General features: G+C 43.0%; 1 protein-coding gene across 17 annotated transcripts in view; it reads left to right on the top strand.

Annotated features, from left to right (window-relative positions):
• KCNMA1 (potassium calcium-activated channel subfamily M alpha 1) overlaps nucleotides 1–26,863 on the top strand; it is a 727,105-nt gene that overhangs the window by 572,679 nt on the left and 127,563 nt on the right. For 16 of the 17 annotated variants that reach the window (XM_078434448.2, XM_081790521.1, XM_078434452.2 and 13 more), the window contains 3 exons: nucleotides 7,251–7,319; nucleotides 16,820–16,906; nucleotides 23,104–23,180. In XM_078434448.2, coding sequence (XP_078290574.1) covers nucleotides 7,251–7,319; nucleotides 16,820–16,906; nucleotides 23,104–23,180 — 233 coding nt within the window. Of the gene's footprint in view, nucleotides 1–7,250; nucleotides 7,320–16,819; nucleotides 16,907–23,103; nucleotides 23,190–26,863 lie in introns of all 17 variants that reach the window. The other variant, XM_078434449.2, reaches the window with a different exon arrangement.

Below are 26,863 nucleotides of genomic sequence, written 5' to 3' on the forward strand. Positions count from 1 at the left end.
GCTCAGAGGGGATTAGGACAAAAGATGTATTTAAAATACAGTGTGTCTCTCTCTGTCCCCCTGCAGCTGATGGAGTAGTTAAAATTCAGATTTGATGTGGAGTATTTAATGCCTGGGTAACTTGGGGGAACTCTGGTCAGATCTTCGCGGTGCTACAGGGCAGGAGTTCTGCCCTCGGTCTAGATGTGAGCATGGATGCTTTTGTGATGACTGAAGACAGTGTGGAGGTTGGAGGGGGCTTCTCCATCCCCTCGTCCACCTGCATTCAGGGCTCCTAAACAAGAAGAAAATCATGCTCTCGTGCTGTGTTGTTCTGCATGGACAGATCTTTCCAGTGAAGCTGCTTGAGGGAGATTTAAGACTACCTGGGGAAAGCTGGGTCTCCTGTAAAATGAAAACTAGAGCCACTTGAACTTGAGTTCTAGCAGATCAGTAGATTTTAGGGAAGGATTTCTGAATTTGAACATGGAGCAGAGAGAAGCTGGCAAGCCTGATTGTTATTTGATGGATTCATTTAGCCAGGCTGCAGAAATGAGAATTTTGTGAGAAATTGTGGAGGGACTCAAGTCTCATCTTTAAAAAATATTTTTCCTGAACAAAGTGGCCCTATTCATCCAATTATTTGAGGGGTGGTATTGTAGTTAAGACAACATTTATGAACACAGATAGGAATACAATATTTATGATGATTTCTACTACAGAGACCCAGAGATGACCAGTAATCTTTCTACATGTTAGTGAATAAACAAATGACCCTAAAAACTGTTAAAACTTTTTTTTTAAGTTTTGAGGGAGAGAGAGGCGGGGGAGAGGGGAATAGAGAGATGGAGAGAGAGACAGAGAGAGAGAGAGAGAGAGAGAGAGAGAGAGAGAATCCCAAGCAGGCTCCACAATGTCAGTGCAGAGCCCAATATGGGGCTTAAATCCATGAACCATGAGATCATGACCTGAGCTGAAATCAAGAGTCACATGCTTAACTGCCTGAGCCACCCAGGTGCCCCTAAAATCTGTTAAACTTTTAATCGAAGGCCACAGAGACAGTGGCACATCTAGAATTCTCTTCAGGAGGGTCAAGGAGGCAGTCCGTTGGAAATGAGATGTTAGGGGCTTCACTTGATATTAGGTCCACATAACAAACACACAGTTTACATTTTGTTTCTGACTAATAATAGTAATACAGTTTTCTAAAATGCATTTATTCATATTTTAGGCAAATGCTTGCTGTCTATATCAAAGAATGTAATTATTAATAAAATCAAGTGTCTCAGGTGTGGTAGTGGAGATATTGTGAGTGTGTGTGTGTGTGTGTGTGTGTGTGTGCGTACGCATGCGTGTGTGTTTGAGGTGGGGGTGTTCTGAAGCCCGCTCCACCTCTATCAAAGCTATTGGGAAATGAAATCTGAACATCTCCATGAGCATTTTAAATCACTTCCTTTTTCTTGGTCCTGAGTCTTATAAATCCTGCTGTTTCAAATTTCCTTTAACTAGATGTTTCCATTTCGAGAGCCTATCATTTTAAATCAAAGCTCCTAAATCTGAATCTTTTTCATTCTAGCCCCTAGATCCTAAAGATCTGGTTTCCCAATGCACAGTATTTACATCCACATCTACTCTGATTACATGCATCAGCCTGACATTGCCAGGGTCCCTCTGGATCGCAGAAGAGGGGCCTGTATTTCAGGGTAAGCTGGGTTTGCAGGGCACAATGAAAGCTACCTCTTCTCTCTTCACCCACTCACTCCTAGGTGACTCATCTTCAACAGCCCCAAACCACATCTTCACACACCCTTCTTGGGCACATTCAAAAGTACAGGTTCTGAGACAGGTTTCTCTGCTTAATTCACATCAGCAAGCAATCTTTCTAGTCAAGGAGTCTGATTTAATGGCAAGAACAATTTATGTCCCTCTGGGTAGGTAGAAACAGTTGGACTCTAATTCTTAAGAGCCTTTGTTCAGGAACATCTGGGTTGAAACTACTGTATTTAACAGATGATGCTAGCACTAAAAAAAAAAAGGCCTCATATAATGTCATTGTCAAATTTGGTAGATCTCTACTTAATAATTACCAAGAAAGCAATCTAACTTGTTATTACAACAGTTTTATTGCAGATTGCTGGTTTAAGACCTTTTTGTGACAAGTGGCTTTTTTTTTTTCTGGAAAAAAGTCATTTCTGTTCCCCTGTAATTATTTTCACAACCAGCAGCAACTTCCTGCATTGGACATATTGGGACATTTTATTTTAGAAACAAGAATTGAATTCCTGCTAACTTATGGCTGATTTTATCCTGTTTATCCATTGCAAAGGTGGTCTCGCTTCTCTTTCTTATACCCTCCCTCAACCTAAGTCCCTTTCTCATCCACCCCCGGTCCTATCTATGTGGAGACACTGAGTAAAACCATAAGAAGGACTATAAGAACTGGATGAGCAAAGCTTATTTTGCTTTACAAAAAACAATGGTATCAATGATACAAGTAAATATTTGATCTCAGGACATCAATCCTGGCTGGTCTGAAGATGTGCTCTGAGAAGCACACCCCTTGTAGGAGGATCTGTAGAGATTCCCAAGGATAAATTGCTGTCTGTATCTTAGAATTGTATTTGCATTTTGGCACATTGATTCAAGGCGAATGTGAGATCCCCAGAGTACATGGCTGCTATTCTTTTTTTCTATATCCTTCTTTTCCAGTCTCTTTGCTTCTAATGAGCAAGTTAAGAGCCACCTTGTTTCAGGATTTGATACTCAACTCACAAGCCTTCCCTGCTTTGACTTTCCTAGTTTACCACTTTATCTCTTATGTATACTTCCAGCACCTCATGAGATTCTGCTCCCCAGTCATTCCTGCATTTAATCATCGTTTATTAAATGCGCCTTGCACTCTTTGCACTTTGCAGAATTCCAGGGAGACAAAGCATGTGTCTTGCACTGAAGAAGCTCAACTCGAGGGCAGAGAGATGAGTAAACAAGTGATTACCACACCCCAGCACTCCTGTTCCTAGCCTTGGTCTGTTCATACCTCTAGGACCCCCCAACAGAGACTGTACCTCTGCTGCAGACTTGAGCCCACCACCCTAGATTGGCTAACTCTCTGTGGCAGGATCTAACAAAAAAAACCTGATGTTTAATAGGGGGGATGTAGTTCTGTTTCTAGTGCAAATTGCAAATTACTCAAGATGTGCTTTTTGCGGACATGCAGAAGATACTAGTTAGAGCAGAGATTAAAAATTTAGGTGTCTGTAGGAGGCAGGAGTGAGCAACAAAGAGTGAAGAATGAGGAGGTAGGGTAAGGAGTGCAGGGGACCTTGGCATAGTGGAGAGCACATGTCCCATCCAGAGGTATAAGGGCATCAAGCTCACGTCCCTTTTAGCCATACAGAATGTGGCTCCAGTGTGGCTATTTATGATTGATTTATCAAGGAAAGCTGAAAGGCTAGTTTTTATATGAAATCACCTGTTAGTATCTCATTCTGAATTTTTAAACATGCTGCACTGCCTAATGCTCCATGCTGGGCTTCTGGCCACCACTGAGATTTAATTTCCACTTTTGGCCTTTCTTCATAAAGGCCATTTGACCTTGAGCAAGTTGCCCCTCTTTGTCATCTCTGTGAGAAGGGCGGGCCTGAATCGGATAATCCATGGTTGTGGCACTATTTGCATATGATTACTTTGTTGACATCACTCTGTCCCTCCCCTCTCCCCCTTTGACCAGTGAGTAAAGGCTGGGTTTGGGTCAAAGAGCTTCTTAAAAAGAGGCTTCTGTAAAGCAGTGTAGAATCAGTCATCTTAGATACGGATTTGGAAGTCATGAAAGAGGACTCAGAGATCTCCTTGGTCCACCCTGCTAGGTTAAGGAATGTGCACAAGGCCGTGTAGATTTTACTGACTATCCTGCATTGGAAAACTTCTCTCTTTTTATACCTAGTTGGTAAATGATATTGTAGTACCTAGGAAGACATAATTCACCATTACTGTGGACTATTTCTTTGCTTCTACCAACAGGATCAGGTCATTAAAGCAATTAAGGTCCATGATCCCATGAACCACAGAGTCCCAAAACAGAGTGGCCAGCTGCTCATAGGGTATCAGCATATCGGCCTCTTCGTGACATGTGCTAAGAGCAGCTTTCTCCTTGAGATTTTGGCACTTAGCTGTTATTTACATTAGAAAGTGGTTACCTACCCTGGTAATTTGGTTCAACAAATATTGCATAAGCCATCTGATATTTTAAACAATTTAAGCTCCACAAGTAACAGCCCCATAAAGGGTGCATGTTAGCAGTTCTCTATGGGACATAAATTAAGAAGAGCGTTTTTCCAGCTGTAGTTGGATACCTGGATTGGCGTTTCAGCAAACTGCGTAATCAGCACAAAGCCCAGGTCATTAGAGTCTGCTGGCAGGAATCAGCAAACCTGCAAATCACTGGGAGAGCCCAAATGTGCCTAGATGAAGTGGTCCTTTGAAATCTGTCTGTTGAAAGCAATATGAAGACCGTGACCTCACATGTAGGAATGAGCAATTCGGTCTTCTTCCTACCGGAGAGCATGAGGCCTTCACCAAGCCCTTACCTGCAAGCAACACAGCCACAAAGTCTCACACGTGATTATGTCACTTTTCTATTTGACACCAGCCCGAAGCCTCCCATTTCACTTAGAATAAATGACAGACCAGCAGACTCATTGCTGTGGCCAGTAGTCTTCACAAACTTGTTCCTGCCTAGCTCCCCGACCTAATCACTGTCACTTGTGACTTTGCTCAGCCTGCTGCAGTCCAGCTGCCCTCGTTGCTGATCTTCAGACACCCCAAGTTCCTTCCTGCCTCGGGACCCTTGCACTTGCTGCTGCCATTCCCTGGAAACATTTTTCTCCAGATCCTCATTGCCTGCCTCTTCTCATCACCTCCAGGGCTCAGTGCTCTAACTTCACTTTCTCAGGATGGTCCTCTTGGGCCACTGCAGATAACACATCTTCCCAGTTGCTCTTTTTTGTTTGGTTGGTTGTTTTGGTTTTGGGGGTTTTTGTTGGAGGATAGTTGACACACAGTGTGACATTAGTTTCAGGTGTACAACATTGTGACAGTTCTGCGTGTTATGCTGCATGCTCACCACAGGTGGAGCTACCATCTGTCACCATACAACGCGATACAGTGCCTTCGACAATACTCCCTATGCTGTGCCTTTCATCCCCTGACTCATTCAGTCCATAACTGGAAGCCTGTACCTCCCACTCCCCTTCACCCATTTTGCCCACCCTCCTCCCACTCCCCCTTGGCAACACCAGTTGGTTCCTTGTATTTATGGGTCTTCCCAGGTACTCCTCGTCCTCTTCGGTTGTTTTGTTTTCTGCACAGTGTTTTCCTCCTCTTTCCTATTACCACTTGTATATTTGCTTTTTATCTATCTCTCCCAGTAAGAAATAGGCTTCCCTGGGGCTAAGGATGTGTATCCTGCCAGGTATTAGTTGGGGATCTTGGGCAAGTTAACATGGGTGTTCTGAGCCTCAGTTTCATCACCCGTGATATAGAGATATAAGTAGATGTTGGAATAACTGAGGCCATCTCTCTCTCTCTCTCTCTCAGGGATATTGTAGGGATTACAGGAGAGCACCAAGGACGGCCCTGACTTGTGAACCGGCGCACCCCTCCCCCCTTATGGGGCTGCAGCCATCAACCCATCAATAACCATCAACTCATTTCTCAATCTATCAGTCAGCCAATGTTTTATTATCCAGAAAGTCCTTAAAACATATGCTCATTGTTGATACTTGTCATATAGAATGTATGTAATTCTTTTGTGTGTGCTTTTATTTCTTTGAGTATATAAATATGTATTTTCACCTAATTGTATCAAATAATTTAGAAGTTTGTATCTATATGACAATCATTTATTAATCTTATACCTTGAAATATTCTTCAAAAACTCATCTTGAATGCTAAAACCATATTGTACCATACTTTACTTAATCACTGCTTCATTATTGGACATTTAGGTAACTTTTTTTTTTATTCTGTATAAATATTACCACCTTGAACATCTTTACCCATAAATACTTTACTGGATCTTTTATTATTTTCTTAGAACCCCAGTAAGCAAAACCTTTCATTTATTTAGCTTCTGTGTGTCAGTGGTTCCACGGACAGTACTATGGGGAATTCCAAATGAGTCCCAAACTTTTTTGTTTTTAAGTTTTGTTTTTATTTATTTTTTTGAGAGACATAGAGAGCAAGTGGGGGAGGGGCAGAGAGAGAGAGAGAGAGAGAGAGGGAGACAGAATCCCAAGCAGGCTCTGTGCTGTCAAGCCCAATGCAGGGCTCAATCTCACGAACCCTGAGATCATGACCTGAGCCAGAGTCAGGAGTCGGAATCTTAACCGACTGAGCCACCCATGAGCCCCTAAATAAGTCTCAGACTCTTGAAGAAGTCACACTGGTTGAGGAGATAAAGTTCAGACACAGAATGCAACGGGGAGCAGCCACAGCCAGTGTGCGGCTGACTTCGGGTTGAAGGAGATTGTTGCAGGTTGTTGCAGGTTGTGGCTCTCTGGGAACAGAGAGCCAGAGGGTGGCAGTGGGCTACGGAAGAGCTGCACAGAAGGTTGGACTTGACGGGGGCCTGGGAGGAAGGGTTGGAAGAAGAGAAGGCATCTGGGGGAGGAATCGCATCAAGGCAGGAACGAGGCAACCTCAAAGCAGGCTGGGCTGCAAGCGAGAGCACCGGGCAGATGAGGTGAGACAGCTTGGATGAGGCCAAGAGTGACGGTGCCACAGTCATGTGCTGGGCAGTTACACGGAGGCTAAGGATTATTACCATCATTCTGAGCACACAGGGGTCTGCTCGGAACAACAATATGAGCCATTTGTACAAAAGACCGAAATGGAATCCAAATAACAGGTCCAGCTGCTCCAAATACCTCCCTCCTCCTGCAGTTAACATTTTACTACCCGACTGAGTAACTAATGAATCTGGCCCAGCATAAATCCCCAGGCACAAATCCCTGCTTGGGGTCTGTGTCTAGACATCCAGACCTGAGTGCAATTTGTACTTTGAACATTCAGCGCCTTATCACTTGCGAGAAATCAGGTTTAATGGGGAAGATGGGGAGGTGTCGCTCCCACCCCCTCCCTTTGGCACAGTGACTATGGAATGGAGGTCCCTGGAATAATGAGTGCATCGGGCAATGGAGGGGTCGTAACAGTGTCGTGTGGCTCTGGTCATTCAGAAGCACTGACTGGGAGGTTTCTCCATCTCATTGCAGGCTGTGTTTTGTGAAGCTCAAGCTCCTGATGATAGCCATTGAGTACAAGTCCGCCAACCGAGAGAGCCGGTAAGTTTGCCACAGCCTGGTGGCCGGCCGACATTTATGAGATGTGAGAGTGCACTAAGAGTCTGGGTCTCCCCACTTGTTTCTTACACGTTATTGATGTACTTGGAACCCTGATGCAGCACATTTCGGGCCCTCGGGCACTTCTCGTGGCGTACCCAACCAGATACTGCCACTTCCATCTCATGCCCCAGCGGGCATTCAGAAAGTGTTTCTCCGGAGGAGAGTGATGAGGCATCCAGATCGCCAGCTGATCATGCCAACTTGCACTTTTTGCCCTCTGTGCACAAAATCGGGGACAGCCCCTGTCCTCAAACCCCTTTTTACTGCGGTGAGCATGAAGCAGGTGGATTCTGGCCTCCTTCACAGCAGGGATGGGGCAGGGCTGTGATGGGACACGCCAGCTCTCCTGATAGCCAAATTGCAAGCAGCCTATTGTGTACCATATGTGCTTTCCCCCGTGCAACCGAAATCCAGGTGGCAGAGTATCAGCTTCATGCAAATTAGTCAGGAGAGCAGGCTCAGAGGCAGGAGCCCTCTTTATTTATTTATTTTGCACTTAATTATGTGCAGATCAGACTGATGAGGGACTGGGTCTGGTTGAAATAGATAACAGCCCAGTCAATATATGAGTTCACACTGGAAGAAGGAAGCATCCCATTAACAGGGGATTTTGTTGATGAAGGACTATATGTATTACAGATAAAATAGAGTTGATTTTTTTGCTCCCCAATTTTTATCAATGGGTTTGGAAGAAAGAACTCATTGAGAAATGCATGGGCTTTTGTCCTCTGAAATGACAAAACCTATAGCTAGGTTTCCTCCTAGCTATAGTAAATAAGTCTTCCTATGGATGCCCAAGTGTAGAGTGCAGATACCCTCTGACATATGCCTTAATACGGTGAGTGCAGGGCAACAGTAGAAGATGCCTGCTATCACCATCTAAGGAGTTTTCATTATCTGGATGAATAACTCAATGAAGCCAGACTTCCAAAAGTATGGTCTGTCTCTGACAAAGAACAAACAAAACACAATGAAAAAACACTGGATTGTAAGCAAGTCAATCAATCCAGTGTTTGCTATATTACCTTAACCACCAGATCAGATTGCTCACAAAATCTGATCAAAGGCTAAGCTATTTTGAAAGTCCAAATCAACCAAGAGGAAGAAAAAAAAATGGTGGATTTGGTGGCCACATGTAGAACACGGCCATAGCAGTTAACAAGTATGTATATATACATTTTTCTTTTCTGTGTTGGCAAAGTGAAGAATATTATGTGCAAAAAAAAAAGAAAAAACCCAAACCCAGAGTCCTGGCTATTTGCTGTTCAACAGATAAAGCGGATGTTTCTGGAATTACTGCTTTCCCGCATGGAGGCCAATAGTCACCGGTGCCTGTGTAGGGAGAAACATGTCTCCCGGGTTTTTGCAAATGATATTCTTCATATTGCCACGTCGGTAAATCTGTGTAATTCAGTCTCCTCTCTTTATCACTTCTGTGCATCTCTCAAAGAAGTGTCATGGTGTGGGTGGCACTAATGCCGTGTATTGTTTCTTGATCATTCTGGTATAATCTCAAAGCAGGAGTCCGCACCCTGAACCTTGACCTATCATCTCCCACCTGCCACATTTTGGTCACAAGGAGGGAGAGAAAAAGCCTGTTAATGGTTCAGTGTGAATCTGCTGTCACTATTCTAAGAAAAATAACTAACAGCTATCCCTGAAGACAAAAATCTTGTCTTTGATGGACCCTCCAATTAACTCACCAATCTGAGATGTTTTCAACAAAGCCATATTTATAGATACAGATTTTTAGGTTTTTTTTTTCTTTCAGAAAAGAGTGAAAAGAACTTGTTTGGGTTTGTTTTGGCTTTCTGTGTGCAGTTACCAACTTTAATCCTCACATGTGGCTTGGTCTCAGTGTGGAAGCACATTGGTTCTTGTGGAAAAAGGTGTGTTTGAGGGAATGTGGATCACGCCTCTGAGAAAACACTGAATTTACCAAACACAGTATCCATGTTAAAAAGGATTGAGTTTCTAACCCTTCCTGAGATAAGGATTTTGTTTTTCATCTAAGAATTTCCCATTTCCTCCCCTCCCCCATCCTCCAAGCGGCTGGGTGTGAAAATTCGGAGAACCCAGCTTCTTCTCTCCACTCCTTTGCCTCCAGCCTGTGTTGAACTACCTCCTCTGTTGTTTTACCCCATGATGCTGTTTCCATGCTCTGCTGAAAAACCTTGTTTTCACATGCATCCTTCAAATAATTTGAAACAAAGGTTTTCTTCCTTCTCTCCTTCTGGTGTCAGTCAACTTATTATCAAATTGTTTGATTTTAAATTCTTTTTCTTGTCGTTTTGCAGAAGCCGAAAGCGGTATGCGCTCTTCGTTAACCTTCCTCCCAACCCCCACCCTCTATCTTCACTGCTCACCACAGGACTAACCATCTGCCAAGAATTCAGGAAGATAGAGATTATATATATGTATACACATACATATAATCTCATTCCCTTGTCTAGTATATATATGTATATATATGTATTTATATATATATATGTATATTTATATTTAAACCCCTCTCCAACTAGAGCACATAAAAATTGGAAATAGCATATTGCTTTTCTTGTTTAGTTTGTTGATTCTTTTCAATGACGCACTAACTTCTTTGCAGGAAACCTAACAAACCAACAGGTACAATCCCTGTTTTCAGTCATGGCACCAGTGATGGGAACAAGTGTTATCGATGTTGAGAAGGAGGACGCTTCTCTCCAGCCCCTGGTGTCTGTTTCTGTCCTGTCCTGATGTGTCTTGGTGCCCACCAGACTCTGGTGCCATTTGTCTGCATACCACATCCACATTCCCAGTGACTTCCTCCTCCCCACGTCCCGTTTCAAGTTTGTAGAGTAGGATCCGTGTCCTTTTATCCACAAAACAGAGACCAAGCTCTTATACTCAACTTTTTTTTCCCCTTACACTTGTTTTGATGATACCATTTTGCATATTTTATTTCTTCGACAGTACTCAATACATAGAACACTGCTACTAAATTGCCAGATTATCACATTCAACTCAGTGAATGAGTACTGCTTAAGGAGATGAACTCATGGCTTTATTTTTTCCCTAGCGTATTTGGGCATATTTCTTCATGTGAAGTATCCTAGTTTTCACCATGTGACATCACCCCGTTTTGCTGCTGTTTTCTGTTGCATGAAGCATGACCAAATCCTCATCGATAGCATTTTTTTTTAACTTTTCCAGTTACTGTTTCCAGCGTAGTTTTTGATAATGTGTTCTCTAAAACAGTATTGTTGAAAACATACTATTGAGATGCCCATGTGTTCATTTACTCAAGAGTTGTTTTTCTCCGTGGTTGGAATCACTGTCACATGTTCGTGTTTGTAATTGTGTGTGTGTGTGTGTGTGTGTGTGTGTGTGTGTGTGTGTGGTGGGGGATATTCGTCTGGAACTCTTTCCAAAGTCAGATTCTTCTGTGGTTTTTGGTGTTGATGTGTGACCATGAGGTGGCTTCCTGTCAGTTTGGTATTGTTGTTATGATCCAACTGCGAGAAGTTACTGCAGCACTTTGCATCTTCAAAGGTCCACAGTGGCTGCACCTCTGCTGTTGGCTTTTGGCCTTTGAGTCCTTTTATCTTGTGGTGGAGGCATGTTGTGACATAGCATGACTTGTCGTAAAGTGTACCAGAAAATGACACAGCTTGCTCCCAGAGCCAAATAGCCACCATTGGCCTTCCCAAATGAATGATGTCTTCCCCATCCCATATGGCTACTGTTTTCCTTATGTGCAAAGTATATCTTTAAGTGCCATTTCCAAAATCATTGTGATGGGTTTGGGCTAATCAATCCCTTGCCCGTATCATTGGCGGACCACAACGGCAGCCACTTGAGTCTGACCAACTGGGAGCAATCTTTATTATGCTGTCTCTGTGTGGGTGAACTGGGCTCAAGTATATGGAAGCATGGAATACACACTGTGTCTCCTCTGTATATTCTATAAGTAAAAGTGTGTGTGTCTAGTTGTGTGGGACTCCAGCAACATCTATTTGAAAGCCCAGAAGAAATGAAAAATTCCAGAAAAGCAAGAAGATTTGAGATTTGGGGTTTCTGTAGGCTGTGCCCTAACACAGCCCGTAAACTGCAGGGCAATTGTACTTTTGAAAGGAGAAACAATTAGTTCAAACAAAGTGCCAACCAATAGCAATCATATATGACCATGGATGGTCAAAGAGGCCACCTACCAGTGGCCTGATTCATCTGGGCACAGCATGAACTGAAGTCTTAGATGGTTCTGATTCCCTTGCTGTAGTTAATGAAGTCCCATTAGCTTGCTAGACACAGATATAATTATCATGTTGTCAAGTACAAACTATATTCTCATGTGAGTGATAATTTTGTAATTGCTCAGGGAATGGTACATTACACCTACCAAAAACTGAGGGGTGGGGTGGAGAAATACAGACCTATCATATTTATCCACAATGGATGGAAGATTCCTTTAAAAAATAGGGTTCAGTTGAGCTATTCATCATTGGTTGTCTCCAAAAACAGCAAACAAGTAAAGTTGATGATGATTGAAGAAGGAATAAGTAGATGTTTCCTAGTTGTTATCCCTAAGTGGTGGAGAAAAAGAATAAATCATGTTGCCTCATCAAGCCCCGATTCTCCAACCTGACTGAAGTTCAGCAAGACCTACACAATGAAATGCATTGTAGCTTCAGCCCTGGAGTTCCCCTTCCGGAGGAATCTGGGAGGAATATTTCTCTGTTGAACCAAGCCCTGCTAGCCAGTTCCGTGTTTTTGCATTTTAGTTGAGAAACACATATTTTGGTTCTAAGTGAGTGGTGTTTTCAATGTTGAAATTAATTGCTCCCATGCCTCAAGTGGCTAGCTGTTTATATATTTGTACATGTACATTTTTGTACTTAGTGCATCTGGGAGATTGTTCGCTTATTTGCCAACCCCCTAGAAAAGGTGTGGTCACTCCTTTGGTAGGGCTGACTAATAAGAATCACATCTTGGTCTTTGAAAGAACAGCTATGGCTACCTTTATCCTTCTAGGAGAGGGAAAGGAACACTTTTTGAACTGAGACCAATGGTTTATATTTTTCATTCATTCCACCAGTAGTTGAAAATATCTATTGCATACAGGGCTTTAAGCTGGCTACTATGAGAAACTTATTTACAAAAGCAAATAAAACATGATCATGCTTTTCACCCCTTTATTCAAATATGGGTTTCCCACAGAAAATATATATTTGTTTCACATGTGGGAAAGGAGCCAAAGAATTGGTCTAGATACAAAACTAGTCTGAGGGCAAAAGAAAAAGAGAGCGAGCAAGAATCCTCGGGGGAGGAGCTACATAAGCCCTTTGCCTCCAGCTGCCACTGAATGTTTTCTGTTGAAATCCGCAAGGTCATAGAAGAAAGAGGGTAATTTATAGGTTCCTTGAAATGAGGGAAAGTCCACCCTTGCCAAGAAGATATCCCTATTGGAATTCTGCTAATTGATATATAGACTTTTTCTTAGAGATTTTCTTGATTCTTCACATGACACATTTTGAAGTTTATCTCTGATAAGCTAGTGAATTAGACAGAATTGGAACCAGAGACTGATTTAACGTGATGCATGGGGAGGGAGACTTCTGGCAGGTCATTAGAACAAAACAAACTTAATGTTGGCTATTCTTTTAAGAGATCAAAGACCTTTGGAAAGATTTACATATTCCCAGTAGGAGGTCAATAACATATTCTGAGGGTAGTAGGCACTTTCCTGGGGAAAAAAAATTACTTCTGTCTAGGATACTTATCTTTTTATATTTTCAAAAAGAGGAGGATTAACGTTTTATTTAAATTTTCTAGATATGGAATGTGGATAGAAGACTTAATGTCTACCATATTAAAGAGAGTAACGTATTTCCTCAAAGAGTCTTTGAAACGTTGAACTCTTACATAGGGAGTATTACAAGCAGTAGCCCCCTGGAATAAGGGACACAAGCTTCTCTATCAAAACCTTAAATGTATGAGTGGAATCCAATACAATGAACATTCATATGTATCTAGATTTCTTTCCTTCGTTATTCTCAAGATCTAGGCTCATTCTTTCAATTCCCACCCAGAAGGCTTCCTTAGCCTGATCTGGATAGCTGCAAAGGTAAGCATACAGCCTCACACATGATTTAGAGAGTTGATTCAAAGCCTCTTATTCACCTCCAAAAGAAAACACACAGTCAGTGATGTCCTTGGAACTACACAAGGTTTGAGGAACAGAGAGATACTCCACTCTGCAACCAAAAGTCACTCCAAATTAGTCTGTCACCAGATGTTGTATGGGGATATAATGTTTTGGATCCTGCAGTCAGTTAAAAAGGTCTTTCAAATGCTATTAGGGTGCCTCCTGGTAGCTTATTAGCACCAAGGACAAAATGGAGAGCTGAGACAACGTGAGAGATTATTTGCTGTTCCTTTAGTTGTTTTAATAGCCTTGCTTACTATTAATAGTGACCTTGCGTTCAGGATCTACCCTGTGGCAGTCACTCAGCACATAGTATATACTTTAATTCTCTTAGTGACACTGTAAGCTACAGATTATTCACTCCATTTCATAGATGAGGAGAGTGAGGCTTAGTGGCACGCAGGGTCTGAACTCACAGGCCCGACACATGTGCCTGCTTGCTTAACCAGCATCGGCGCTGAAACAGATTTGAACACAAATCTGCTTTACATCAGTGCCCCAGATCTTTCTTCTCTGCCACGCTAATTTGACTAAAGCAGCCTTGAAAGCTGTAATAAATGATCTCAACCCACAGTGTCTGGAATGACAATCCCAAATTCTCATTGTAAGCCAATTCTTGTTCACTGTTGATAAAGAACAGAGGAAATGAGAAGAAACTTTTCATTGATAGGAACCTTGCTATCACTGTCGTCCCACCATGACACAGTGGGCTTGATCACTGGAGTGCAATTAATGAAGCACATAATGTAAAAAAGAGTTCTGTGCAAAGCATGTTGTGCACATAGGTGTCACCAAGACATTGATGAGTGTCAAATTTCCGCTTTTGAATTGTATCATTGAAATCATGATAGGATTTTTTTTCCTCAGAAGCTTTTTTTACACTCTTATATAAATACATATCAAAATGTAGATTTTTCCAACTTTAAGGAATTAGCTTCTTTTTTAAAGTTTATTTATTTTGATAGAGAGAAAGGGGGGGGGGCAGGGAGGGGCAGAGAGACAAGGAGAGAGAGAGAATCTCAAGCAGGCTTTGCACTGTCAGCTCAGAGCCTGATGTGGGGCTCAGACTCATGAGATCATGACCTGAGCCAAAATCGAGAGTTAGCTGCTTAACTGACTGAGCCACCCAGGTTTCCTGAAATTAGCTTCTTTAGTCACTAGAAGTACCTAGAATTTTTCATGTATGTCCTTATGCATTATTCTGGAATGTACAGTTCTTCACTCTGTAACTTTATCTCTTTATGAACAGGATATTTTGATAAGGAGCCCTGTGTTCCATTCCATTAGACCAGCTAAAGAGAATCTGATAATTCCATTAAAGATGAAATATACTTTTGTCTTTTTTGCAATAATAAATAATACGAGTAACAATAAACCAATATGCAGTGAGCCTTCTGTGCATTATCTTGCTTAATCCTCTGAAGAAAGACTATCATTATCATCATGCCCATCTTGTAGGTGAGGATATGAGTCTGAGGGAGATTTAGTAACTTGCCCAAAGTCAGACAGCTACTAAATGGTTGATGCTGGAATTTGGGCCCAATTTCTGATTGATTGCAGAGCCAGGGCATACGAGAACTGCCTTGTAGCAAAGGGGTCAGAAAGTGTGCAGAATCCAGAATTCTGCCCTTCTAAGACATCACATTTAATTGGCTTTGAAAAAGGAATCCATCTAAACTGTATAAGCTCTGACCCTTTCCCCCTGATGATCATGAGAAGTCAGAGAGCTGTTGAACCAATGTAAAGAATTGGCAGAGGGGTAATTAGGAGGTGCCTGTACAGTGCCACTGTCCGTTGCAAGCTGTTGGTGTTAGTGTGGCCTGCTGCTTCCTGATTTGTGAAGAATGTCATTGTTTCCTGTAGTTCTAGGACAGAACAGTCCAATCATCCTGGTCTCTTGCTATTATTCAGTGTTAATGACAGTGATGACACAGGATTGGTTTCCTTCTGTCAGGTCTCGTTATGGGTAATAGTGGATGTTCTTGTGACCACAAACAATTATTTTGCAATCATGATCCACTCTGGGTCCTCCCAACACAACGAAAGTTCACCTGGTCCTTCCCGTATTGCTACAGACACATCACCCTGTTGTCCACAGCGCCTTTCTGGAATTGTTTTGCCAGCAGTAAAAAATTTCCATATTAATTACCATCCTCCATTTTGGTTATTTTAGACAGTTGAGGACTTCCTTTAGCTGGATTCCAAACATCTTTTACCTTAAAGCCAGCTTTTCAGATCAGAGAATACCTCTGTTGTATCTATTGCTACATTCAGAGGGTCTAAATTCTGTGTCCATTAAGCCCAAAGCCTCATCTTAGTCTGTTTGTAATACATTTCTGTAATCTGCTCTTGATCAGGAGAAAATTTAACTTGTTTGTTTCACCCATTTATTAGATTGGGATGCATGTATCTCTTTTGTCAGTCCAAACACAACTTGGTCAGCTAATCTATTTATAACACTTTGAAATAGGACAGTGTATATTTAAGTGTATACTTCCCTGCAAGGGGAAGTTTTTTTTAAGGCATAATTTGCATGTTGTTTTCTAATTACAATTTGCCCCAATCAGGATGTACTAGACACACACTTTATTCAAACACTCCCATGCATTCTGGTAAAAGCAGACTGGAATCATTTCCAACTGCTGGCATTTTTCTTTTTCCCCATTCAGGTAGATCCAATTCTTTCTACATAAGGCTGCACGTGGAATCCACTTCCATGTCTTTACCGATGTTGTGCAGATGTTATGTTTGCTTCTGCATTGGTTACAGGTGTCGTGTACCATTCCTTGCAGTAATACATGTATATATGTATGTTTCTGGATGCATATAGGGGTCCCATTAATGCTCTGTCATGTAATGGAAAATTGGTGTAGCAATAGGTTTAATAGACCAATCACATTCAATGTTGACCATCAACAGAAGTTTCCAAGGGGCAACATTATTAGGAACTTTGCTTCAGATGAGAAGCCCATGATGGCAACCACATTATACACGCCCAGCCCTAAAACCTAGATGTGCTTTGATTTCTGCAACTGGGAGTATGCCAGCCTGGGAATTGAGAATCAGAGCTTTATGATGGCATTATCCAATTAAATGTTTGGGACTCTGGACATCAGGCTCTAGACAACATCTTTGGGAAAATCATTAGACTAGTGGGCCCCCTATAAAATTAACAGTACAGTGTAGCCTTCAAGGTTTTATTCAGAACATGAACTCACAACTGTATCTTCTTTGTTTGTTTTTGTTCACTGAGCAGTATATTAATTAATCCTGGAAACCATCTTAAGATCCAAGAAGGTACTTTAGGATTTTTCATCGCAAGTGATGCCAAAGAAGTTAAAAGGTAAGAGTTTATATTCATCTGTCTTCCTTTCTGGTCCAGCCACATACGTCTTGATCCACCACAATGGGCATAATTTCAGTATGTATAGGGCCCTAACCCCTAAACTTCTTAACATGTCTGTGGGTATCAATGGTGCTTCGTCTTAAGAAAAGGAGACTGTGCTTTCAAATGCTTCCATGAGCTCCTCTTCACATCATTGATTCCACATCTTTCAACTGGAATAATAACATTTTAGAACTAGGAGGGCCTTGTTAACCGTTCCTTCATTTTCCAAGGGAGGAAAGTGAGTCCCAGAGAGCTGAAGTGATTGTTCGAGATCATCCAGATTCTTGATGACCCAGAACAACATAACACAGGACAACTGGTTCCTTGTCTAGTACCCTTTACCTAGTATCATCCAGGAAAATTTACTTGAGATTTATCAGCTTTCCACTTTAAGTGCCGAATGGAATCTCAAAAGGTTTGGATTAATTTCAGATGAAATACTAAACTGGCTGTATTTCTGTTTGTGGGCTACTAGGTAAGTAGGCAAGGTTGTCAGGTTCAATTCTTAGGCCTCTGTAGGTACAGCCCACGATTTCATTGACCTCGGTGTTTTACGACACTTTTATCAGTATCCTTAAACCTGTTTAAACAGCTGGGAATCATAGGGCTCTTTGGAGAACACCATGGAATATCATTATATTTGCTTCTATCCTTGATCTATGAAAAATTTATGAGCAGAAGATGTGACTCGAATGGCCAGACAGGTCACTCACTCTAACAATAATGTTACACAAACTATTTAAAATAGATTATTACTTGTGAAGGTCTGTAATTATTTATGTAAGCCTATTGTTTTCATTTAATGAGCTTCCACTCAAAGCCAGGCCTGTGTTAGGTATTCTACATTCTTAATTGTTAGTCCTCAAAATAACTTCGTAAGGTAAGTCTTCTAAAACCCTCAGGGCTTTGGTCTCCTCATTGGTCAAGTTGAGATAAATGATTTATCCGAGGTTATAAAGCACAGAAGCAAGTGGCAGTGCCCAGATGGGAAGTGGTCTTTCCTTTTCCAAAACCCACACTTTCTACCAAATTTAATGAAACTAGCAAATTCTTATGTAGAGTTTAATATGTGCCAGCACTGTTCTATGGACCAGGTACCCCAAGTATTGATGAACTCATTTCATCCTCTCACCAACCTTATGAGATAGGTATCATTACTATTTCCATTTTACACATGAGGAAACTGGGGGGCTGATTGGGTAACCAATACCCAAAGCCCTACTGCTTGTGGGTAGTAAGGCCAGTATGTCCAGTGCCAGAGCTTATGCTGTTAATTATTCGTCATGATGTGATCCTGGCATGCCGAGCACAGAACTATATTTGATAACTGATGTCTATTACTTTCTGCCTCTTCACCCACTCCTACAGTCTAGCCATACTATTTATGAAAGATTTTAGGAGGAAAAATGGGATGGGGAAGCAAAAAAACAAAAACAAAAATTCTTTAAACTGAGCTCTCTAATGGCTTAAATTTACGTCTACAAGTTGGGAAAGAATTGCCATTATTCAGATGGGGACAGGAAAACCTCATCCAGTTCATGGATCCTGACTGTTCTTCAGGAGTACCTCAAGAACTGGGTTCACCTGAGAGAGGAGAGGGGGCTGGTGAACAGGACTGAAGTACCCCTGCCCACATCCCCCCGGAAGAGAAGGCTGTGCTCACATCCAGAATGTGAGACACAGAAGCAGCATCTCAACACCACGTATGGGGAGTGGGGGGCTGGGGAGCACAGCGGCACCATAGATCACGTGTACCTCCCAGATAGCAAATATAACGTGAAGCTCCCATTTGTGTAATTCTATTTCCTATTGCATCTCTTGCTAATGAATGTCACAAATACCAGGCAGTCCAAAAAACAAATTACCTCCTATATTAGGGAGTGCAATATGTCTCATTTCAGTGCTTTATGGTGTTCACAAATACATGCTGACACAATCAGCAACAACAGCAGCCTGTAATTTTCCGTGGTGTGTGATGTGTCGGAGCAAATGCTGTCAGTTAGGGGACTTCAAACAGATGAAGACGGCAGAAAACCACAGAAAGGGCCTTGGAGATTTGAATGAAACTAAACAAGTTTTGTAAAAATGGAAAAGTTGATTATGACGATCTAGTATTGAGTATGCACCCTCTCCTACAAAAAAGCCACAAAAGAAGTTAATGGATTTTTAGCTCACGGAAACTTTCAGATGCAGTGTTTTAGGAACAGAGCAGTGAAACCACCATTCCAGCCTTAGGCCACTTTGGGATGGGCATTCAGTCACTTGTCCACTGCTCCTTGCCACTGAGTATTTTCCTTTTTAAATAATGTTGGCACATAGTCTTTGATGTCGGGGTCACAAAATGGTGCCTCGTTGACTCGGTGTGGCTTGCAGACAGGCTTCATTTGATTCATAATTTTAGCAAATGAATTATTTGCCAAGCAGAAGACACCATCATCCTTATTGAAAAATCCTTATTTCTGGTTTCCCCTGAAAAACTTGCAGATCTGGCATTACTTGGCTGCATTCTCATACTCATTCACGCATCAAAGGTCACTCACTTTCTAGAACACTCTGTACCAGGTGCCAGGGAAGCAGTGGTGAACAATGAAGTCCTTGCTCTCATGGACTCATGTTCTAGGGAGGAGAGAATTACAGTTTTGTTTGTTCATGGTACATTAATCAAAGAACTAGTGCAGCCAGGTCACTGATTTAGATTGTGCGCAAGTGAAGGCTGCTTGGAAGGAGTGACATTTGAGCAGAGGTGGAGGTGATGGGAAAGAGTCCATCATACGGAGATGGGAAAGGAAGAGGAGACAAAGTAGGGACAGTTTTGTTGTGTGTAGGGAGCTGAGGGAAGGAAAGTGTGTCTGAAGGAGTAGTATGGGGAGATGAGGTAAGAGAAAAAGGCAGGGCTGGCTCCCATAGGACTTGATATGTATGGGTCAGGTTGTTATAAAATGGAGTCACTGATGGCTTTAAGCTGGGAGTGATGTAGTCTGATTTACATCATTGAAAGTTCTTTCCTCTCCATTATAGAGAGTGGGATGTGGGGTAACAGGAGTGGGAGGCCCAACAGATGGAGATACTGCATAGTGTAGGTGAAGATAAGCTTGGGTAAAACTGGTGAGTGGAGGTACAGAGAAGGGAGACCAGTTCAGAATATATTTTAGAGAGTCTATATATAGGACCCGCTGGTAAACTGCATATAAGAAATGAGGGGAAAAAGAGGAATCAAGAATGGAGCCTAGATTTGGAGCCTATGAAATTGGGTGGGTGCTGGCTTCCCACTTTACTGAGACTGGATTTAGCTGGAAGAGGAGCAAGTTTGGGATGTAGGAAATTAAGAATTCTATTTGGCTATGTTAAGTAGACAGTCAGCTCTAAGATTCTGGAGTTTGGGGGGAAGATGAAAGCTGGAGGTGTCATTTTGGGTGCTATATCAGGGAGGGTCCTGGCCAGAAACAGGTGACACACCTAAATGAGAAAAGGGAGGAGAGTTTTATGAAGGGAACATAAAAAGTTGTGGGCAGAGGGTTAAGGAGAACCAATAAGGGATGCAAAAGCACCCCGGAGCTGGCAACAGAGTGGAGCCACTCTCAGCCCTAGATCTGCAGAATCAAGGGGAAGGAGAGTTATCAGAACCTGGAGAGAGAGGCTGTAGTGTAGGAAAGGCCACTTGGCAGGAGCTGAGTCCTCTGGAATATAGAGATGTGGCCACCACCATTTCATGGCCTTGCAGGGAGGAATTCCTCTCTTCCCATCCTCCAGTTTCCAGCTGGCTCCTCCCATTGGCTAAACACAACAGGAAAGCAGAGGACAAGGAGACCCTGAAGATCAGCCTTGCAGGGTGTGGATCCGGTCTTCTTGATGATGTGTGTGTCAAGGTCACCAACACAGGGCCACTTGGGGAAGGGGTGGATGAGCAGGAGAGGAAGTGGGGAGGAGAGCAGAGAAGGTTGAGGTGGAAGGAGGGGATATGGAATAGATCCTGAGGTGTGTGAAGAAGCCCCTGGCGTCCGTGGCCATGGATTTGAAGTGAGATTAGTCAACACAGTTGTGTTTCCGTTCCTCAGTTCAGCTGCTCAGGTGCAGGTGTGCAGTAGGGTGTGTGCTTTGCCAGGTGAGTGTGAGAGAGGCAGAGGTGAGTGGAGAAGACAGTGGTGCTCTCAAAGAAGTTCCACTTGGGAAAACTCAGCTGGAGCTTAGCTACAGTGCTCCCTCTGGTTGGGAGATATGTCTCCAGGTCACAGACCAGAGACCACCCCCCCACCCCAACCTGGCCCCATCTCAGTCATTAGCTTTACCTGTTTGGCCCCCGTGGGGCCACTTTCAGAATCCACTTTGAATTTGTGAAGTAATCAACTTTATCTTCTCAACAGTCCACTCAGGCTCAGCACGGTTTCATCATCTCAGCAATAGAGATGTGTTTAAGACCATGGACTTTAGGACTAGACTGTGTGGACTTGAATCCCGGCTCTGTGAGACCTTGGGCAGGTCACATAACCTCCCTGTGCTTAAGTTTCCTATACACTCTGTAAAACAGAGATAATAATCATGACTCCTTCAAAGGATTGTTTAAGGATCAATTCATTGATACTTATAAATGCTTAGAATAGTGCTTGGCCTATAGCCTTGCCCTACAAATGTCTGTTATCATTGTTATCATTATTATTATGTATAGGAGCATCAGATAGGGAGAGAAAATGGCCAAAGGATGTGGACACAAAAAGGCTTCCTCCTTTCCTGTCATTGCCTTTTCAAGGCAGGTCACCATTGATTGGCTTCTTAGCCACATTGCCACTTGCAGGGCAAACAATCAGCTGCCTTTTTTCTTTTTCCTTTTTTCACAACATGGATGAAAACTGGCATTTAGGGAAATAGTGAGTGAGATGCTGGGGTGGAAAGAGCACTGGGCTTGGATTTAGAAGTTGACCAACCCCAGCACAGGATATCTTTGGGCAGGTCGTGACAACCTCCTCATTTTACAGATGAGGACACTGAGTCCTGGAGACTTCCAAGATCTCTTCCAGATCCCACATTGGTTTTCAGCTGGTGTCAATCACGTGTGCAAATCCTGTGAAAAACATGAAAAGGAACCTGGGAATTGAATCGCCAAGAATTGTGTTTCTTTCTGTATAGTCTTGGTCAAGGGAAGACCATGTTTATCCCTGCCATTCAATTTCACGTTGGGAGTGGTGAAACCAGGGATTTTGTTAGCTCCCATATCCGGAAGCTTGTAAGGCTGTTCCAGTGAATTTTGTCCCAGTAATCCCCCGTCCTGAAAAGATGTAGGCCTCCAGTGCTGTTCTTCTAGGTCCTATGCATTCTATACTTGAATGATCTTGGTTTGTCGCTTGTCTGGACACAACCAATGTGCTTTATAATCACAACTTGACACTTAAGTCAGATGAGGGGATTTTCTTATTGATTGCTGCCTCTGGGTATCCAGCCCTATAGTGCCTTCTGCCCACTCCATTCCAGTGCTCGGTTGAGCTATGCTTCACCGTGAGAAGCAAACCTCCATTTATTTTGTGTTCTTGGGGCCGAGAGTATGGGAGTTGATCGTTCTAGCTTGGGAGCAAAGTATGGGCTATGAAATGCCAGAAGAAATTTGACAGAGGACCCCCTTGACCCATCACTTTTGTATTTCCCCCTCCACCTTCCTCCTTAACCTCTCTCACTTTGAAAAGAAATATCCTTTCAGAGGGGCAAGGCTAATGATTTTATTTGACTGTGGAACTTTATCTTGGCTCCCCCTTCAATAAATATCTGACCAGACGGCAAGGGTTTCAGAGATACATTCCACTTCCCCACCAAGGGCCTGGGGCTGGTTGCCTACATGCTTTGATGAGCAGCCCTGAAGGCTGTGCTCAAAAAACGAAGGATGAGCAGGCAGATGCAGGGGGTCACCTCAGCAGCCATTCACCCCGTTCCTGTTCAAAGGAAGGTTTATTAAAAGAAGCACGAACTCCAATTGCAGAGTCCTGTGTTTGAAATAAGAGGTCTTGCAACAAACATTTCCGTCTGTAAAAGTCTAAACCTTTCAAAAGATGAAAGGAAATTAGTGCTGGCGTGTTTCATTAATTTGGCACCACGGTGGAGGAAATGTGGTATTCATTTCATTCGGGTGGATTATGAAATGTGTCAGTTTTTCCATTCTCTTTCTCCAGGGCATTTTTTTACTGCAAGGCCTGTCATGATGACATCACAGATCCCAAAAGAATAAAAAAATGTGGCTGCAAACGGCGTAAGTAGTGTTTCTTTCCCCCTTCCCTCCCTCTTTCCTTTTCCCCAAATTTGTTTCCCTTCTCCTTTTCCTAGTAAAGAAACACTAAACATCAAGAGGTTTCTTGGATATGTTTATGTTTCGCCCAGCAGTTTAAAGAGACATGGAATAAATACTTGTCCTCGCTTTATTAGAGCAAGGATGAAAAATCACCACCATCAACACCTTTGAGTGAACCTAGTGCCTAATCCCCACCTCTGGACCTTAAAGGGATGCCGAGGCGCTTGTGCCCACTTGAACATACTCAGTACAATATATGAGAAGGAGGACTGCTAAGACCATGGAAGAGGGAGTATTTTTTTGCATAGTGATTTCCACTGGATGGGGGGCCATCAAGTGTAAACATGGGGACTAGGGCTGAAAGGGAAACCGAGTCTGAGGACTGTGTCTCCCAAATGGGAGCTGCTGCAAGGTTTGATACCAAAGTCCAGAGTTTTCACTTGTGGTACCCTCCAGCTGGCTCAGGAAGAGAATTTGACCATGACCAATCAGCTTTGTTTGCCATTGCTCCAATAACCAACCTCAAACTCCATTGCTCCTTGGGGTAGACTAGATTGGTCTCCTTAGCTTCTGGCATATCCTGTCTCAAATCTCTTCCAAAGCAGCTTGCCAGTGTGACCTCTTGAGAAAGATATGGTAAGTCAGGAACGTTGGGTCGTGAGCTCTCCAGAAACCAGGACCTAAAGTGGATTTGCCTTGAGAAGGCCGTGCCTTTTGCAGTAATCATGTTGCATTGCCTAATAGAAATTGTTCATGGCCGTAAAGAAAACAATAATAATGATGCCTTCCTTCCTATGGTGATTTAATGTTTTCAGAGCTCCTTATTTATGATCATTATTTTCTTTGATCCTCACCATAACCCTGGGTAATTGTCAAGGGATGTTATTAATTCCATTTTACAAAAAGAGGAAACTAAGGCTCCAAGTTTAGTGGGAGGATGAGATTGCTAAGAGTCACACAGACCCAACAGACCAGGGCTCAGGCTCACACAAAAGCCTCTCGATGCTGTGCGCTCAGTGCCCTAATCACATCTGCAAGAGAGAAGGGCAAGACAATGACCTTGACTCTGATGAGTAGAAGCACAGTTATGAAAGATTGCCCCATAAAATACTTTTTTCACAAGCAGAAACCAGATAGAAGAGCACTATTCCTGGGATAGGCCAACCAAAGAGGGGGCTTTTTTTCACTACACTCCTAAAGGGGATACAGTAATGTAAACCAGTAAGATATAAATATCATTCTGCTGAAGCACGAAGACACTCGAGCTCTTAGGCAAATACCCATGGGAGCACTCTTGGTCGAGAGCAGATTCTGTAGAAATCCTCTGAGGCTGGTTCCCAAGTTTGGGGCAGTTGAGGCCCACTGTTTTGCTTTTTCCATGGCCCTGTTCCCCCTAGCTCTGACACCTTACTAAGATGAGTATTTATTGATGTCTCAGAAAAAGAGATCCAGACAAAAGTCTAGAGGTCTAAGAATTCTCTGATTCTGACAACTTAACAGGAAGAGCATCTAAGGCTATTTGTAGGTCCAGAACAAACCCACCTCACTTCCAGTCCCCTGGACTCCATGATACAAAAGGCCCTCCTTACCAGGCCATGCATCCCAGCATGGTTGGTCACGAACACAAAAACACAGCTCAGCTGACCAGGCATCCCTCAGATTTTTTCCATCAGAGGAACATGTATCCCAAGGTGGAAGTAAATGAGAACAACAAATACAAAATGGTTAACTGCATTGTAAGGAAACTTTTGTAGTAGAGGAGGTTGGGAAATGCAGGAGAGTGTCAAGGCCAATAATCCAGAACCAGATAATCTGTCAAAGAACCTGGTTCCACGGGGCATCACTAAAAGTTACTTATTGATTAGGCATCCACATATTTTTGAGTACTTTCTTTGTGCCAGGTGCATGCTTGGTGCCAGGGATGGAGGGGTGAACAAGATAACATCGCTGTTCTTCTGAAGCCTTTACAGTAGTACATGGAGACAAACAATGATCATAGAAACCATTAAATAGATTCAGGTAGAGTCAAATGCTATGAAGAGAGAGGAGACTGCCTGAGGGTATGGGGAACCTTGCAGGGACGCTGCTTTAGCCAGAAAGCCTCCCTTGGGAGGTGACATTGAAGCTGAGACCCTGTCGAGGTTAGTAGAAGAGCAAGGGCAAAGGTCAAGAGGCAGGAATAAGTTTGAAGTGCTGAAGGAAGGCAGGAAGGAAGGAAGGACGGAAGGAAGGCAGACCAGTGGGGCTGGTGGGGCTGGGGAGAGAGCAGAATGAAATGAGTTCAGAGAGGAAGACAGGGGCCATGAGGAGAAACCTGGGTTTTAGTCCTGTAACAGATATAGCCTTTGGAAGATTTTGAGCAAGAACTCAATAGCATCAGTTTCTATATTAGATGACCTCCATGGTGACTGGACAGAGAGTAGACTCTAAGAAGGCGAGGGTAGAAGGCAGAATGATGGAGAGAAAGTGTCTCTGATCCCTGCTCTGATACTGGAATGTTCCTCGTAGGCACTGCAGTGGAACTCAGCAGAAAGTTTTTTAAGTCCCTAGAAATGAGGATTTGGCCTCTAGGTTATTTTTCCACCCTGATTCCAGGCAAGCACCCAGCAGCTGACTTTTAACTTCATCCTGGAGGGAGAGCCACATAACTGTTTGAAATAATTTTATTCTCTTCATTCCCCTTAAAGCTGGTTCCAGCTAGTGAAGGGTGTGATCTCTCACCATGCATGGCATGGATTGCTTCAGAAATACTGCCTCTGAGCTGAGCCAGCATGACAGGGGTCTTGCCCCTGTCTCTCTGTACCCCCTTCCCTCTTGGGCTCATCTCATAGAGGCCCCTGGCTGTGAGGTTAATGTTTGATAACGATCAAAATTGTCCAAATATTGTTCTTCCTAATTAAAAGACCATAGCCGCCTGTGTTACAGAGGGCAGGATGCAGATGTGTATGTGTAAGGAGTGGTCAGAATAAAGTGAACTATTGAACACGGACCTCCCCATGCATACCAGGCAAGTCAGGAAATTGGAGAAGATAGGTTTTGGTTGCAAAGAAACTTTCAAGAGAAGGAGCTAAGGTTGTGAATAATGCATCGGGGATGGGGGTGGAGGTGGGGTGGGGGTGGTTCCTGTGCCTTTGAATGCACATTGCCTGGTGCCCCAAGTTGGAGAGGGCAGCTCACCCACACAGTCATTTGTCCAAACCTGTTAGGCCAGGTGATCATAATTCACCCTGGAACAAGGGCAGAGCTGATGACATGAGGGCAGAGCTGATGACAGTCAGTGGTCTTTATCCACAGCTTCCTAACCCTCCCCTCCCAACCTAGCTCTTCCCCTCCCACCCCCACCCCCACCCTCCCCATTCACCTTGAACATTTCATGCCATACTATCTGGAGCAATCTCGAGTGTGGGCATTCCATCTGGAAATCCTGTGGTAGTATAGTTTAACTTTTGCATTTCTTTCTATTTCTTCATAGCATTCCATCAAGGAAGAGAGTCAAATTCAGCTGTCTGGCCAAGGAGCAAGCTCTCAGAAACTACTATTTACCCATTTTCTTCTTCTGTATAACAAACTTGGTCTAATGATTTACATTTTTTCCCCCAGCCTGTAAAAGTTTGCCAAAGGGTGGACTCCTAGGGGACAAGTCA

The sequence above is a fragment of the Panthera onca genome, chromosome D2 (assembly GCF_046562875.1).
Source record: "Panthera onca isolate mPanOnc1 chromosome D2, mPanOnc1 haplotype 2, whole genome shotgun sequence".
NCBI lineage: Eukaryota > Metazoa > Chordata > Mammalia > Carnivora > Felidae > Panthera > Panthera onca.